The 16,867-nt window shown below is 39.5% G+C and overlaps 2 protein-coding genes across 4 annotated transcripts; one reads left to right on the forward strand and one right to left on the reverse strand.

Annotated features, from left to right (window-relative positions):
• Positions 1-458: 458 nt before the first annotated feature.
• On the reverse strand, positions 459-11,653 carry hnrnpl (heterogeneous nuclear ribonucleoprotein L). Of its 2 annotated transcripts, XM_087177015.1 has the most exons (14): positions 11,532-11,653; positions 10,871-10,989; positions 9,894-10,131; positions 9,085-9,172; positions 8,836-8,930; positions 8,655-8,727; positions 3,741-3,776; positions 3,384-3,452; positions 3,035-3,285; positions 2,691-2,812; positions 2,355-2,556; positions 2,205-2,262; positions 972-1,067; positions 459-851 (listed from the first exon to the last, which is right to left on the reverse strand). In XM_087177015.1, exons 1-14 carry the CDS (start codon positions 11,613-11,615, stop codon positions 793-795), a joined length of 1,590 nt encoding a protein of 529 aa, XP_087033141.1. In that variant the 5' UTR covers positions 11,616-11,653; the 3' UTR covers positions 459-792. The 2 variants fall into 2 exon arrangements, with proteins under 2 accessions (XP_087033141.1, XP_087033142.1); XM_087177016.1 differs by lacking the exon at positions 3,741-3,776 and having other exon boundaries at positions 11,532-11,652.
• A 510-nt stretch (positions 11,654-12,163) lies between these two features.
• Positions 12,164-16,345, forward strand: LOC111663513 (uncharacterized). Of its 2 annotated transcripts, none has more exons than XM_023417721.2 (6): positions 12,164-12,294; positions 12,428-12,503; positions 12,596-12,686; positions 12,917-13,120; positions 13,828-13,964; positions 14,078-16,345. In XM_023417721.2, the coding sequence occupies exons 2-6, from the start codon at positions 12,463-12,465 to the stop codon at positions 14,754-14,756; spliced, it is 1,152 nt and encodes a 383-aa protein (XP_023273489.1). In that variant the 5' UTR covers positions 12,164-12,294; positions 12,428-12,462; the 3' UTR covers positions 14,757-16,345. The 2 variants fall into 2 exon arrangements, with proteins under 2 accessions (XP_023273489.1, XP_023273490.1); XM_023417722.2 differs by having other exon boundaries at positions 12,185-12,503; positions 14,078-14,708; positions 15,251-16,345.
• Positions 16,346-16,867: the final 522 nt, after the last annotated feature.

The following is a 16,867-nucleotide window of genomic DNA, read 5'->3' on the forward strand; positions in this document are numbered from 1 at the left end:
ACAGGTCTGAATACATGTAATTACATTACCAACCAGTGTGTGGATGTGGCCTCTGTCTGATCCTCTGATCCAGGCCAAGATCTCATGTTATTTGATATGTGGAAACCATAACTGATAAATTAATAATCCTAGTTAAAGTATTATTCACAGTATTTATACTAAGACAGTTGTCACTGAAATCTTGATAGTGGCTCATAACGCTTTTTACAGACAACCATGTCCTCCATGTCTGCTATCCTTTATTCTTTATAATGATAATCTTTTATACTGTAGGTATCAAAATACAACAACTTCAGTACAAGCCAATAGAACAGAGATTTCAGTGTGACTCTTTGACCCACAAAACTTTTTTTTTGTCTTTGTAAGAACTGGCCAAGCAAACCACTATTTTCTCCATGAATAGACCTGATGTTTCTCTGTCAAGAGCGAAGAAATGAAGAGATACAACACACGCCATCTCTGAAGATGTGAACACTGGTTAAATCAGTATTCACATAATAGTTACTGTTCACTTTATTTAAAAATCAAAAAACAGAGGCCCATGTTTAAATGTTATTTCAGGGTAGTGGGGAATTTTTCAAATCTAATGTTGTGAACATACAAAATAAACAATTGATTGAACACGGTAGAAGTAAATTAAATCATACAAAACAATAGTTTAAGTAACATGTTCTCACGCACATCAATCCTAGTTTTTGTCAATACTGATTGAGTTTTTAATGGGATAAGACAAAAGAACTGCGGTATACTATGCAAAGACACATAACATTACAAATAACGAGGGGAAAATATTTAGTTGGCATGGTGTGTGGTTGAGAAACACAGCTTCAGTGTGTAAGGGTAAGGCCCACCTGTAAAAAAAAAAATAAATAAATACATTTTAAAGATAAAAGGTAAAAGACATTATGAAAGCTGTAAAATGTACAATATATAGTAAAAACTGTGGTAGCCAGACCATGTTGAGTACTTACTAGGGTTTTTCATCTGGTAATGGTTCATCATAGCTAGAGCCTCCATGGCATCATTGATGGATTCCCACTCCAGAAGTCCAGATGAACTTCGCTCACCTTTTGTGCAACGCAAGACCACTGATTAGATTAGCATAATAAATAATACTCAATACTACGGTTAATGCATTGAACTAAACAGAGATCTCTATGAGTGGTCTACCGATATGGGTTTTTCAATGGCCTATGCTGATATTTAGAGAGCAGGATGGCCATATGTTATTTTAATGTATACCATATAAACATAACACAATAAATATTTAACACTGGATTAACACTGTCATTTATGATTCGGAGAAATGTGTTCCACAGCAGCCACTTAGTATGTACAATGTAATCTACAACACATAATCTAAAACCAGCTGGGATGTATGTAATGCAGTTCTAACTCAAAATCGAGTAAACTGAGAAACAACCTTTTTTCTAACATTGAATTGGCATTCATGTGGTAAAAAAGTGAAGAATATTTATTCTGCTAAAACTCCAGTTTTATACACGAGACATTAATTAACGGTATCCTATTTTTAAATGATCTAATTAGTAGTTAACACCTTGCATTTAGACAAGGGCTCAGGTTTGCTTTGGTTATTTGTCATTATGGCTGTGCAATTAATTACATTTTATTTTCCATTACGATTTTGGCCTCCAACAATTATGAAAACAAGATAATAGAGGGAAAACGATTATTGTGCAGCGTTCTGTTTCACAACAAAATTCAGTCTCCCTACAAAAACAATCTAACGATATCAGTATCACGCTCAGATATCTTCAACTTATATCGTGTATAACAGGAACAACTACACAGACACAGCGCCTTTTTGTTTTGATATCATTTTTTTCTGTTTTTTTCCAAAGTCAATGAGAAATCGAGCTGAATAATCGTGATCTCAATATTGATCAAAATATTCATGATTATGATTTTTTGCCATAATCGAACAGCCCTACTTGTCATGCTGATCCGTACAAAGACAAATGCAATGCTTTGTTGACAACTGGCATCATGCTGCATATAAAGCAGGAACTGTAAGGTGTACAAACAGACGCATACAGACTTGTATATATACCCCACGCCCATCCCTCTACTGTGAGTTTGTAGAAATGTTTTGGTTGGGCATTTTGTATTTTTATATAATTTGTCTTCCCACTCATTACTTCACTCTGAACTCTAGAGGACAGAATCTGTAACTCATTACTCACTCTTTCCAGTGAAAAGCTTCACACTCGTGGTGCTCTTAATTCCCAGTTCTTCACAGACCTGGAGGGAGAGACCAGTTTCAGTGAAACTTTGAGAGGGTAGTTTGAGGAAAATCTACCTTTCACAGATAGGCCCCTGGCAGCTTTCTTTACCTGATTGAAGATCTCTGCAGAAATGTCGGGCTGAGCGTTAAAGAAGTGCAGGACGTTGCTGGGGTGCTGGATTCGGTTTTTAGCCGCCTGCTCTGGGGAGGTGAAGCGGTTGTTGCGGGATCCGTGGAAATCTTTGAAGCTGCTGGTGTTGTCCTCTAACTGGTAACACTGTCCTGGCACAATAGCCTGCTGCTTGGACACACTGCCAAGGAAAGACAGCCAGAGGTTATATTTCTGTATACCGCACTCAGCATAATCTTTGTTGTTGAGGATTTTAAAAACATTTTTTAATAACCTGTGCAAATATTTTGTAATATTATAGACAGCTCTTCTTACCAAACGTTGAGTTTCTGTCCGAAAAGGAAGTTGTTGTTAAGGTGAGTGATGGCCCTGTCCACAGAGTAGCAATCTCCCATCTCCACCATTGCTGCCCCGGGCTTACTCTTCATGAACTTAACCTGAAAAAGAAAAGCATCCAGCTGACTACACACAAACAAAATCATGTCAAATTGTTGATGCTTATACTAACTTCACTCATCACTTCAATGAGCACTCCAACTTCAGTAATCAGTTAAATAAATGAGTTCAATTTTATTTCTTTGAAAGTAAAGGAGGATACGACCATCAATAAGTAATAAGTAATGCTTTGAAGAATGTTTGGTTAGCTTCATTTTACTCACTCTCTCTACATTGCCATATAGGCAGAAGATGTTGAAGACCTTGTCAGCATTGATCTTGGAGGGCTCCAGGCCATATACCATAAGAACTGGGGAGTCAGCATGAGGACCGTACTCAGGGGGTGGTGGTCCATATCCAGGGCCATAGCGCTGGCTCCCCCGACCACGCCCACCCATGCTTGGCCCCATGCGGTGCGGTGGAGGGGGGCCGTAGCTGTCGTCATTGTAACCATGATAACCTCCTTGAGGGCCACCTTAATTAGAGAGAAAAAAGTCATACCAGATACAGATACAGTATGGAAATTGATCTATTCATCTAAATGTAAGACCACTTTCTTTGTTGAATATTTACCATAATCAGGTGGGTGATCTCCCAGAAGAGCAGGCTGCCTTTGGCGTTTGTTGGGATTTCCATTGGGATCTAAAATGGTAAAATAAAAGTTGCCTATCAAACAGTTAAATTACACAGGCTACTATGTGCTAGGGGACAAGGCTGTGATTGACATGCAACAGAGGGTACTGACATCCAAAGTGTTAAAAGAAAAAGTCTGCAGGCTCTATTTTTCTAATCTATTAAGTGACATAATGGAGATTTTCAACAGTGATTTTGAAAGATAGCTTTCAAGCATTTCTAAAGACCTCCTATATCTGACATCCTAGTACAAATACACACACACGCACACGCACACACACACACACGCACACACACCTTGTGAATTGTTCCAATTGCCTTCACCATCAGCATCTGTGCAGGTACACATATACACACGTCAAATCCAAATTAACATGAAAAAAGTATAAATTTGGCAACGATGTATTAAGACATTTCTTTAAATCCTAGAACATGATATGAAACAGAAACATTCAAATAGAGGATCGGAGATTAAAAGATGCATCAGTGCTACGAGCAACACCTGCAGTCTAAACATGTTTTATTGGAAACTATGAGAACTTAACAGTTTATACAAACCAGGATTAGACACAGGTATAACATCAGAAGTGAAAGGACATCAAGCATTTGGACTAGATTACATCGTAAAAAGGAAAAAATTAAAACATAATTGTAGACTGGCTTAAATTAATCAAGAAAAAAGTAAGTACTGACATTATCCATAAGCTATCCCACAAAGCCCAGGGTGAATTCTCTGCCCCAGCATCTACCTGTTTTTGTAGATTGTTGATGTGAAGTTTAGCAGATCAACAATCTACTCTTAGCAATTGTGAACCCAGCATTAATTTTTGTCATTCAAAATTGGGCTATTTTTTCGTTGAATATTTAATTTCTGGTTAAGAATACTGTGTACATACTTTATTGCTGACTATAATCAGCAGTGAAATTTAAAATAAGGCTATATAATCCAGTCTAACCTGTAGGTAGTGAGGCTGTCTGTGAGTATGAGACCATTAAAAATTATCAAATTAATCAAAGGTTTTTATGATGCAACATCTAGGCTTGAACGTCCTTTAGAAGATGCTGCCCTGCCACAATCAAGGTAACATTATTGATTAATGCAGTGTCACAGATGTGCACTACTATAATATTACACTCCATCAGGTTAAGTATTGTCCAGAAATAGGGACCTGTCAGCAATCACATTTTCTTAGTAACACCCAAATTTACTTCACATCTGTTTGGTGAAACAGAATTATTCTGTTACATGATATAGTTTCACTATCCTAAATCCTACCTTAACTTTAACCAAAATATTTATCTGCAGAATATTTATGATGTGCATAGACACTGAATGTACACGTTGTGCTATGACCACTGAGAGACTGTCTTAACTGTCATGAACAGTGCAATGTATCACACTAAAACAAGTGTAAAGTTAATCATACTAAATCAGTGGCTGCTTATAATTTGCCTTGAATCTCACTTTGCTAATTGTGTCACTAAAAACACAAACCAATAGGCAATACAAGTATAGAAGACTAATGGGACTAGTCACCATATGGGGACTTTAATTCCAAGCAATGCTTCCGCATATGATTTTGTAGTAAATAGATAATGTGATATAACAAATTGTAAAATATTAGTTCAACATAAAGTTAACAGAAAAATAACCCTTAATTTATGACTGACTTGAGTAAACAAAACCTCCTGAGGTTAGAGTTCATCACTATAATGTGTCACTACCAGGTATGACAGCAACATAAGAACAATACTAAAATCAAATAAAAACAAACAGCACCAAAACCAAACTCCACATCTGTAAAACAAAAGCCTACATTTAACCATATTAACTGCTACTGCTACAGCTGCCACTGCTCCAACACAGTAAAATCCATGTACAGCAAACACTTTCCCTTAACAGAACTAAATCAAAGTTAAGTTAGAAATCAACGTTAAGAATTTTCTGCCACTCATTCCCCTCAAAACTAAGGTGCTTGGTAACCTAACAAAAGGTTGTATAATCAGACAAACTCTTAGAATATTTTAACAATAATTTTGAATAGAAGGTTGCCAAATAACTTCAGCTTGTCAATTACATTTCTAAAGTCTCTTGTTTACTGGTGTTACTATGGGCCTGCTACAACGAAATTGTGGCGTTAACATGATGGCTCAAAAATTTAAGACAACTACAAGTTGGTATAGTTTCAAAATAACATTTTTAACTTTTAACCATAAAATCAGATTATTCATTCATTTCTTTCAAGTACTTACAGCACCACACATGGAGCATGGGACACAGTGGGCAGGTAGGGGGCAGTCTTCAGCAAGGATGCTACCCGCCAACCTCTGACTCCAGCCTCAACTCATTCTCCCTCTTCAGTCTTTCTTCTTTCCTTCCTTGCATCCCCACCACCAGAGAGAAAAGTACATCCACAGGTCCATGCTTGGTTTTGACTTGCTGCGAGTTTGTTTTGAAAGTTGCTATTAGAGGCTCATTTCCGGCTTACCGTGCTCTGACCACAAAGCAGGACATTTGCACCATTTGAGAGTGGGCTGTCAGTCCACAGACACACTGAGCCAAACCTGCATCACACGGGAGGCGTTAAAGGCATCACTATGGGCCAGTGCAAAAAAAAAAAAAAAAAAAAAGGGTAAATGAAATAACGCAGAAACAACACAAGAACAGCACAGAGAGAAGGAGGGAAATGGGAAGGAAGGCACAGGGAAAAAAACAGAACACCAGAGTCCATAAATGTAGAAAGCTTTGGGAAAGGATTTTAATCTGTTTGCCTCTGTGCTTATATGCTTGATAGGTGTTTGATGCTTGTGTCTTCATAGGCCCCCCTGTGGATATTTCTTCTCATGTAAAAAAAATGGCCGTTCACATGATGCTCGCTTATTTGGTTTAATAGCTGTCAGCCACTTGCAAAGTGAAAAGGCATCTAGTGCTTGACAATAAGTCATCTGGAATATCTGCGTGACGATGTGCTGTCATGGCGGTACAGTTCTGTGTGTTGCCGTGGATATTCAGCTCGATGTGTTGTCATGTTGTGTTCGGCACAGGACGGTAGAGATGAGCGGAATTAGCATCTGAGAAAGAGAATGGCCTCTTTTTTTTGTTTACTGCCCCAGTATGTGGTGTCATCTGTTCCCTGGTCGGGCTGAGTGTGTCTGAAAACTCCTCTGTTGCTCCCTGTGGTTGTGTTATGGCAGGCACATCCCAAGGGCTAGGAGACGTGGCCACAACGACCACACACCTGACTCCCGCCCTCATCATCAATGTGTTGTGTCAAAAGTGGTGACTCCTCAGGGCTCTGCAGATGTGCTGTACTGGTAAAGAGGTAGTAGTAGATGCTTATCAATCTATCATCAGTCTGTGGTGGATATGCAAGGTGTCTGTTTGCATGGCCTTGGAGTATTTCTGTCCCTCAAACTGAAATGGTGGCTACTGTCCACCACCAAAAATAAAATGGATTCCCATGTCAGGTGGTGGAGATAGGGGTGATGATGGACTTGGAATAAGGAAGTACTGAGTTGAGGTTGTGTTCCGGTGTTTGTTGCCCCACTGTGTCCGATGTATGCCACAGCTGATTTACACTAGTTGTGGCTGTGGGTGCTGTAGCTGTAGAAGCCACTGCATCTTTGCAGCATGTGTCTGCTTAGAGGGTTGACATAAATCTGTATGAGTTTGCACAGTGAGGACACAAGGAGTACCTCTGGTTTGTAAGGCAGCACAAACTACAATATCAAAAAATGTCTTGAGCGGACAAGATGTTCACTGCACCTGCATGAAACTTGGAATGTACATGTTTTCGCACTGGTTGTGTACAAGAGAATTAATTAAAGCTTTACAGTGTCTGGCAAAAAAAATAAAACAACAAAGTTCCTCCACACAGCTACACTAATGTAAAGTATTTGTCTGTAGTGAGGTTGAATACACCAGCAAAATTCTATTGCTGACCACACAGAATCAAAAGCAAATGTGTAATATTATGAACTGCGGTATCATCTTCTCTATCAGGTTCCTAGCACATGATATTTTGCTTCATATTTTTCCCAGCTACCCTGAATTCTGATTACCTAACAGTTGGCCTCTCTGTCACTACAATGTGCCAAGTGGCTGATGAAGTTCCTTTCATGGAGTTTTCAGGAACGTAGTGACATTGATTTTTAAACACATTATATCAAGAAAACACATTCAATAATTAAAACCTTTACAAAGAACTTTATCTGGTCTCCTACAAAGTCCACGAGTGAGTCTCAAAACAACTGATTTGAAAGCTACAATGAAGGTGTGTTTGTATTATAAATCTCACATTAAAGGTCCCATGAAATCTGCCCCATATCTTTCGTTCCACCATCAACACAGAATATACCAAACTGCATTTAACCTATTTTATACCAAAACCACACCCTCTTCCTTTCTGTCATTTCTTAAATAGCTCATCGTATCCAGAATCATCCATCTAATAACAATGTGATCACAGACTGAGATGCCATCCAACATCAGCAGTAATGTTAACACCAAACACCACAGTTGTGTGTTGAATCCTTGACAACACAGTGACAACTACTGATAGTGTTCATTCTGCTGTTTATGCTCCACCTAACCTCAAACCCAGGCCCTGCCATCCTTAAGTTAAACCTTCAACCAGAAATACGTTTACAACACATTTCAGATCTCATTTCATGGGACCTTTAATCAGAGGTGTGTCTAGCGGTCTCTTGAGTCAACCCAGCTGTCTAGTGCAATGTCTAATTTAAACTGTGATAAAAATCTCCACTATGTTTGAAAGAATGCTAACAGGTGTGATAGTCTCTAGTGTTTACTGGATTGGAGTGAGCAGGGACGTGAGGTTGTGCAGCTGTGGCATGCTCTACAGGGAATGTGAATCTATGTGAGGAATGGTGCGCCTGCATATGCTACCGTGCCGGGTGCGTTGGGCCTTTCACATGCATGAGCCTGTTATTGAGGTCGGCTGCCCTTGAGGTTGCTCCTCATGCCCTTACTTTGTGCCTGCTGTGTGGCGAGAAAATGCATGAAGACTGTGAAGGCATCACAGGAATACTGCCTATGAACACTGAGTTGAGCAGCATGGTGAAGAACCCACTCATCTGTGATCAAAGGCAATACGCCCGGAGGCAGAGAACCCTAACCATCCCATACAGTGGCATGAGAGGAGAAGAGGAAGAAAATGGGGAAAGGAAGGGTTGGGGACTTCATTTTACCTTGGCCACTCAGGTTGGGGTTTGTGTAGTCCCATGTGTCTTGGTCGTTCTTGAAGACATTAAGGCGTGCTGGCTGTGGATAGGATTGCAAAAAAATAAAATCAAAACTAGTTTCCTATCACTAACATCTGATGTTAATTTTCCATGTACAAAGCTTGATTAGATGTTGCCATACACTCACCTTGGCATATTCGATCTTTAGAGTACAACAGCCAGAATAGATGTCTGCCCCATTCAGAGAGGCTTTAGCCCTCTGGGCACTTTGGACCGAATCAAATGTGGAAGCAATGAGTTAAGGAGAGGTCTGATTATAAGAAGATTTCCAAGGGCCCAAGTATGATTAAACATAAGCTTGTTATACAATCATAGCGTTTACAAATGTAGAGGAACATGGACAATTAAAACAAGGTACTTTTTAAAAAAAAAGGATATTCAACCATGGCCTGGACACCATTCTTTCTGAAGATGACAATCCTCTGTACAGGACCACAGTTGTTACAAATGGTGTAGAGCACATCCTATGGAAGCACACAGATATATTTATATAGTAGGATTGATGTAGTCAGCACATTTATACAACAACACACATATCATGTTTAAATGCTTTGATGACTGTTATCCAAATGGCCAGATTTTTGCAATTTCTATAAAGAATTGAGTAAGATCAAGGTGGAAAGGAAATTCACTGTAGTTGTGAGAAGAATATTTTATGCCTTTTTCTGTTAGTCAGACAGTGATCCTCATCAAGGCAAGTTAATTTAACTGTCAGTTATGGTTCATTTGCAGCTCACAGGGCAAAGGAGAAGAGTCAATGGTTCAGCATACAGTGCGCTGGTTTAAGAGCCAGAATATAGTTACCCCCTTTCTTTTTATAGAGTCAAGAATCATTTTGAATCAAAAATTGATTCTGAATCAAACTGTGGCACCAAGTATCGAAATCAAACTGTGAGTTTGCCAAAGATTCCCACCTTTACTCTGTATGCTACAATATTTGTATCACTGGTCCTCACAATGAAACGCAGTTGGGGAAGAATCGACACTGATTGGCACTAATACCTGTAGCCAAACAGCAGCAAAATAAAATAATCAAATGCTTTTATTTTCTTAAAGCCAGTTTCAATCATGGTTCATATCGCACAATCAAAGACAACACTTAACATAGTGACCTAATGAATGACTCGGATGTGACACTCTGAATGGCTGTGATATGCACACGTCTTGCTTTTATATTTACGTTACCGTGGTGATAGGATAGATGGGATTTATGATTGTGAGCAGCAGCACATTGTTGACGCTGCGGGTGTCATCTGAGTCTCCTGGCCGAGAGATCTTCTGGCTAGTGGAGTAATTGATGAAGGCAGGATGGCCTGCGATGTATACTTGGTTCTCTGCGGCATATGTAACAGCATTGCAGGAGCCATTCATGTCCTCATACTCCACCAGGGCCTGGCGCTTCTTGGGCATCATAACTACATAACTGTGAATAGATCATCGAAGAAGAAAATTACAGGACCTTTAGGCTGGATGACTGAACCATGCTTCATTAATAAAAGCATCGATTATAAATGTTTAATATTTTTGGCAACTTGGCTGAACTTGCAATTACACTGATGTTGCCAATAACTACCTACATTTACACCAGTATTATGGGATAATTTTCATATTAATACTGTAACAAGGAATACCCAATAATATTAAGGAGTTAATAAGAATTTACATTCAAATTTGCAGCTCTAAACCTTTTTTAGCTCAGTGTTTTGGCTTTGAGTTTCACTGCAATCACCAAAGTCCTCATATAAAACAAAAGGCAGCTGTTTTCAACAGACAAGCTCAGATAAGTCGTGTGTAATGTTATGTGCCCAGCATGGAACAGCGCAGATAAGTCGAATAGTGGCTGGTGAAAATAATCAAACATCTAAAAGACTAGAAACCAAGACACTTTACAGAGAAATTGAAGAACAAACCAAGAACTGACAAGCAAGTGAATAATGGATTCCAGCAGTCCTCCTTCATTTCTGACTGTCTTAACCACAGTAATACCAGATTGATAAGGTGACAGTGGGTCGGGACGGTGCTGCCTGTGAGTTTCTTCATGACGTTATTATGAATGTTCACAGGCGACATGAGATCGGCAGCATGAGAATGACGGCACAGAAGCATACAGTGAGTACTGTGCGCACGTTAGACATACGGGGTCTTAGGTGCTCTGATATTACCTGATGGCCCCGAACTCCTGCAGGGCCTCCACCAGGTCAGCCTCCATTATACCGTCAACCAACCCCCTGATGTGCACCACCGGGGAGGGCAGCGGTTTGTGAGGGTCATCGTAGCTCTCCTGAAAATGAAACGCACAAGATGATGCTTGTGGGGTAATATAATACTTCCACCGCTGGTGATAAGGTGATGGAGTAGGAAACCGCTGGAGATGAGTAAATAAAGTAGCCCCTGTCAGTGGGTCACAAAATATACTGCGCTGAAGATTAGCGTTAGTAGCTAACGTCATGGACGTTAACGTTAAACGCTGACATGAAGAAACGACACATTTTTGTGTTCGTTTGCACATCTTATGATGAACAACAACACGTTTTCTATCCGTACACATACAGGTTGTTACGTACTGATGAGTAGCTATTTATTTAGATATTTATGTAAACTCGGTGACCACTTTAACGTTTTTCTGTCTAAACCTGACCAAACTAGCGTTAACGATAACTGATCTGCTTCGGTTAACTAAACTAGCTAGTTAGCTTTTTCATTTAAACTAGCGGCGAGATAAGCACTACTTTGTCAAGCTAACATCGCCTCTTAGAAAAGTTCAACATAGGACATTTTGACATAATAAAGTTCAAACTGTCAAGGTACGAAAAAAGCTCTCACCGTTGTCATTCCTCCGTCCTCAGTTTTCTGTCTTTTCGTCGCTCTGCCACCTTCTCCGTAGTATCGGCCCGCAGCAGCAGCCATGTTGTCCTGTCTACCGGACTACTGCTGCATTCACAATGTGTGGGATAAACGAGATACTATTTGACAGCTGAAAGAAAAGAAACGGGTTTTCTCTTTTTTATCCATAGTTAGGTGTTTGAAGCTGTAAAGACGTCACGATTGAACTTTTCTGGAGTCTCCAGTTGTTCCTGAGATCACATTTTACAATGCAGATGGGATGAAGATTCAAATAATTATCTTATATTATACTGTACTACATTATATTTGTTATACGTGAATGCGTCTCATCCAGTGGTAATCAAACTTTGTGGTCACAGCATGACTTTTTAATGAGCAACAGTTTACTTTGATTATTCTACAAATTTTGAACAACGACTTACTTAGACCAGAGTTGTCAATTTTTATTTTCAACGGTGGGTCCTGAATGCAGTAGCAGTTCGTCACACGCCACACACGTTATTATTGGCCACTTTACTCTGTCAATTATTAATATTATCGTGTCCTCCAGTGTTATTTTTTTCCCCACCCGAGGTGGGCAAACACCCGCCCCTACCATGACTCTAATAGGCTAATCCTTTCCAGGCACTGCTAACAGCTAACGTTAGTCTGGCCAACCGGTGCTACGATTGACAGGACTGGAGGATAACAGCCCAGCTCCTGCTGCCGACATTGTTGTTACCGCTTGTGGTAGCTTTTGGATGTAAGTTAATGTGAAACGCAGAAGCAAAACTCGACCCCAAAACTCAACCAGTTGTCTGTTGTTGAGATTACACCACCAACATTTAGTAACATTTTAATAATCTGTGATTGTAAACTGTGTGTGCAATGCGCAGCGTCAAATGGGTTAGCAGGGCAAGATAACTTCAACATGGATGCTATTTGTGCAGCGCCGACTATGGGGAAGCAGAGGTAATTGCTAAATGTTTCGGCCAGCCTAATGCCAAATGCTATGTAGAGCTGAATACAAATGTCCTAGCTAACGTTAACCTTATGTCAAACAGATCAGGAAATCTGAAAAGACCTCTCAGCACTGCTGAGCGGTTTCCCTGCACCGCCCCATCCATAAATATGGACCAACACAGTGAATTGATGGTAAGTGCCAAGGGTTTTCCAGTGATAAAGCCCACTCATCAATGTCTTGCTTCAAATTCTTCAGTTTCAAAGCTTTATTCTAGCTTTAAGCCGAGGCCCATCTGACAGTAAAACATTGTTCCATTATCCATAGTAGTTACTGTGACATGCCTGAACAAACACTTCAATGTTAGTATTCAACAGAGAAGACAGCATACTTTTAAAATATCTTGTTGCCTTTTTTGTTGAAGGACTTCTTACCAAAGGATTATCAGTACCACGTATGTAGGTACAAAGCTGTGAGCCAGTCCAGCAGTGACCACATCGGTTTTGATGCCACAGTACGGATGTCCCTTAAATCCAAGGAGGAGATTCTGGTGTGGTTGAAGTCCATGGCAGTTGCATGGAGAGTGGCACACACCAGGCCCACAAAAGGCCACAGGATCATCTTCAAAGTGGGTTGTTTTTTCCAAAAGAGTTGGTATTGAGAAATCATTCCTGCATAGTGATTTAATTTCCAGCCACTTTGAATATGTTCAGTTGAAAGGTGACTCCTTGTGCAGTGTGTCTGCAGAGTGTCAAATTCATGTTTTATAAATATTAAGCCTTAAATTTGAATTTTTTTGAGGTCTTAATTGCCACAAACATTTGCTCTAATTTCATTTAACCATCTTTTAATTTACATTTATAAAAATTAGTCAAGTACTTCATCAACATTTGCATTTCTCATGTTACAAATCTTTAAACCTACCACTGAACATAATCCTGCCTTTATACTTTTAACTTGCACTTGCATGTTTGCAAAATGTAGTTAAACCTAACTCACTCTATACTTATTGTCACACACTACGTTTACATGCACATAAGAAACCAGATTATTCACTTTAGCATCTGTAGGGAGAAAATCCAAGAAAAATCATGAACTTCCCTGTCCCAAATTAATCTTTAGAGAGTGCTTTTTAGATGTATCACAGCAGCTTGCTGTCTAACTGAAAGGATTCAGTATCATTTAGTCAATGGCGCACCTCTGCTCGTGTCCACATATATTCTGCTTAGTTTATACTTACTGAAAAGCTTAGATAAGAAAAAGATGTTTTGTTCAAAAGTCAGTCTCAAATTTTGACAAAATTTATCTTATTACTTATTTTTCCTAATACTATAGGCAGACTACCGGTGCCAGCATAACACCAAGCCCAAGAAAACAATAAAGGCTGGCAGGATGTCCAAAAATACAGATTGCCCTGCTAAACTTAAAGTTACCCTTGTGCGCACTGAAGTCTCCAATGGTCAGCAGAGCAGGTGTAACACACAAACTCCACTTAAATTCCAAAACAATTCTTGTTTGAATGTATGTCTGTGTTTCTGTGTTTTTGTATCTGTTTAACAGGATGCTTTTTCCCTTTTCACTCCAGAAACACTGATCCGCACATACCCAACTATCCAACACTTGTGGATATCTGTAATATTCACAATCACAACATACACGTGGCTGATGCTACTGTGTGTCGCCAGGATGTGCGCAGTGAGGCCCTGGGGAAACTCACAGAGATGTTTGAGGCTGGGCACTCGCTGTCCACAGCACTTGATGTGCTGAAGTATGATTTGCAGGTTCAGTGTGAGGATGACTACATCCACACCTCAGCTATTTTAGACAGCAAGCAGTGGCACTGTATGATCAAAGAGTTTTCAGCCATGGCACAGAGCAATGAAGAGTTTCAGCGAGCAGCATCAGCCATGATGAAGGCCTTTCACAGGCTAAAGGGAAACCCCTCCAGGCTGCTGTCAGCGATGCACATGTTTGGTCACAATGTTGCCAACAGCCCAGCATTGCAGCAAGCACAAGGCCGCCGGCGGGCCGCTAAGTGTGCTGGGCCAAATATAACTGCACATCCCACCTCTGTTGCCGGCGGAAAGGTCAAGTGTGGGGGTAGAAGCCGACTCACTGCTGGGAGGCCTAAGAAAATAGTTGCAACCATGGACCATCGCTACAGCTCCCCAAAAGGAGTGAAATCTGGCACTCACATCTTGTCCCATGCAGTAGAGGTGTGTTGCAGTAATCCAAATCCCTTTTTCATAGTTGTTTGTGTATAATTAATTGTATATAGTTCCTTTTACAAAAACTATACACATTGACAACGTTGCAGCCCATGATAGTTCATACAAATCTGTTGTTAATGTCTACAGCTCCCCTTACACCTACACAAAGGGAGTGCCATTGTAGTGTTAATCTCAACTGATGGCAGGATTTTAATCACTTGCTTTTTCAAATATTATAATATTATTATTATGTATTTGATTTATTGTATTTTTGTTGTTGTTTATGACTGCCATTATTACCACTACTACACTATTATAAACACATTTGGCGCTGCACACATAGCATCAGAGTGGCATCTTTTAAAAACTTTCATTCATCATTACTAACATACCGAGAAGGTTAAGTAAACTCATAGGAAGCAGATATTATAAATACACATTTATTGAAATATGCAACAGTAATTGGTCCTCGCTGGAGTGGGACCAGCCCTCCATCTGCATGTCTGGGTCAGGACGGGGAACATGATCACTGTGATGATCTGTTGCAGTGAATGAAGAAGACACCCAGCGCTGTTCTTCCTCACAGGGAGTGAGAAGAAGGGGAGAAGACCTTAAAGCCAACAGAAGCAGTCCAGCATACCAAAGCAGGTCCTCAATGTCTACCGCTCTGTGGGCACACCTGGGCTCTGGGAGGGAGAGAAATTACAAGTTATATGACATGGACATTGGAAAATTAACAATGAAGTGTGGGCCATTGTTTTATGTTTACAATATTCTCATGTTGCGGATACGATCAAACAAGGTAGTAAAAGGGGGTCAACTCTTTAGATGCAAGGCAAAAAATCTAATGAACATTCATGACATTGATAAAACTTAATTTGAAAAAAACAAACAACTGATTAACTGAACTTAAGGAGTTTTACCTCTATGTTTCACATTAACTCACCTCCAGTAGCTGCAACAAGCAGGAAAAACAACATGAGCTGCTGCCGCTGAGTCGCTCTCTTCCAGGCTCTGCCAAGTTTGGAGCACCGGTTAGCATCATAGCTAGGCTAATGTTAGTGGTTAGCAGACACCTGGAACGGATTAGCCAATCAGGTGGTGGGGTTTAACCTTAACATTTTGAACAGTGCAAGTGGAGCCACTGATACTCCTCAACATCCCTGCACTCAGACTCACTGCTTCTCCATGAAAGGATTTACATAACTTGAAATGATGTTTACCAGCATGGTGAAATGTCCTTTCCCTACTGCATTACTCTGTAATTCAGAAATTTCCAGATTAGAAACTCAATCAGGTGCACGTAAAAAGATTAAGTTTGTCTGTATTTGCAGCATAAGTGCTTATTCACTCTTTTCATTGTGTTTTTCATATTTTCAATCGACCAATTCAGCACAACGTGAATTATGAGAGACCAAGTCAAGATGCATTTTCCCTCAAATTTTCATTTCATGATTAGACATAATTTTTTTTTTAACTTCACATGTGTTTTCCATAAAGTTTTTGATATGTCCACTCTGGCGGACGGCATCTGTTCAATGTTAAGTGATACGTAATAACAGTGTAATTAGAATGATGTATTTTGTTAAAACTGAAATGCAATTTTATTACTGTAAAATAAATATTTTCAACATATTAAAATATACTGCTTGATGCTGTGGAAATTTAGCCCAAACTGCAGTGTGTTGAATTGTGAGGATACTCTTTAGTTGTAGGGTTTAGCTCTGATTGTTACTTTGTAACGTTTCCAAAACTAATTTACCTTTTTTGAAAATAAAAAAAAAAAAGGAAAAGAAAAGAAAAAATATTATCTAGAGCTGAAATGATTAATCATTTAGTTAAAAAAAAAATCTGCAACTTTCTGATAATCGATTATTTAAATCAATTTTCAAGCATAAACAACTACATTTTGCAGGTTGTAGCTTTTCAGATGTGAGGATTTGATACTTTGTTGTATGTGATTGTAAACTGATGTTCTTTGGGTTTTAGAGCACTGATTGAATGAAACAAGGCAATTTGAACACATCACCTTTGGCTGAGGGAAATTATAATCTGCATTCTTTGCTATTTTCTGATTGGCGATTAACCAATTAATTGATCAGCAGATTAATTGATAATGGAAATAATTAATTGCAGCCCTAATAATGCTCACAAGTCTCCATAAA

The sequence above is a fragment of the Seriola lalandi genome, unplaced genomic scaffold (genome assembly GCF_002814215.2).
Source record: "Seriola lalandi dorsalis isolate HSWRI2012SDOR001 ecotype SW California unplaced genomic scaffold, Sedor1 jcf7180002054577, whole genome shotgun sequence".
Lineage (NCBI taxonomy): Eukaryota > Metazoa > Chordata > Actinopteri > Carangiformes > Carangidae > Seriola > Seriola lalandi.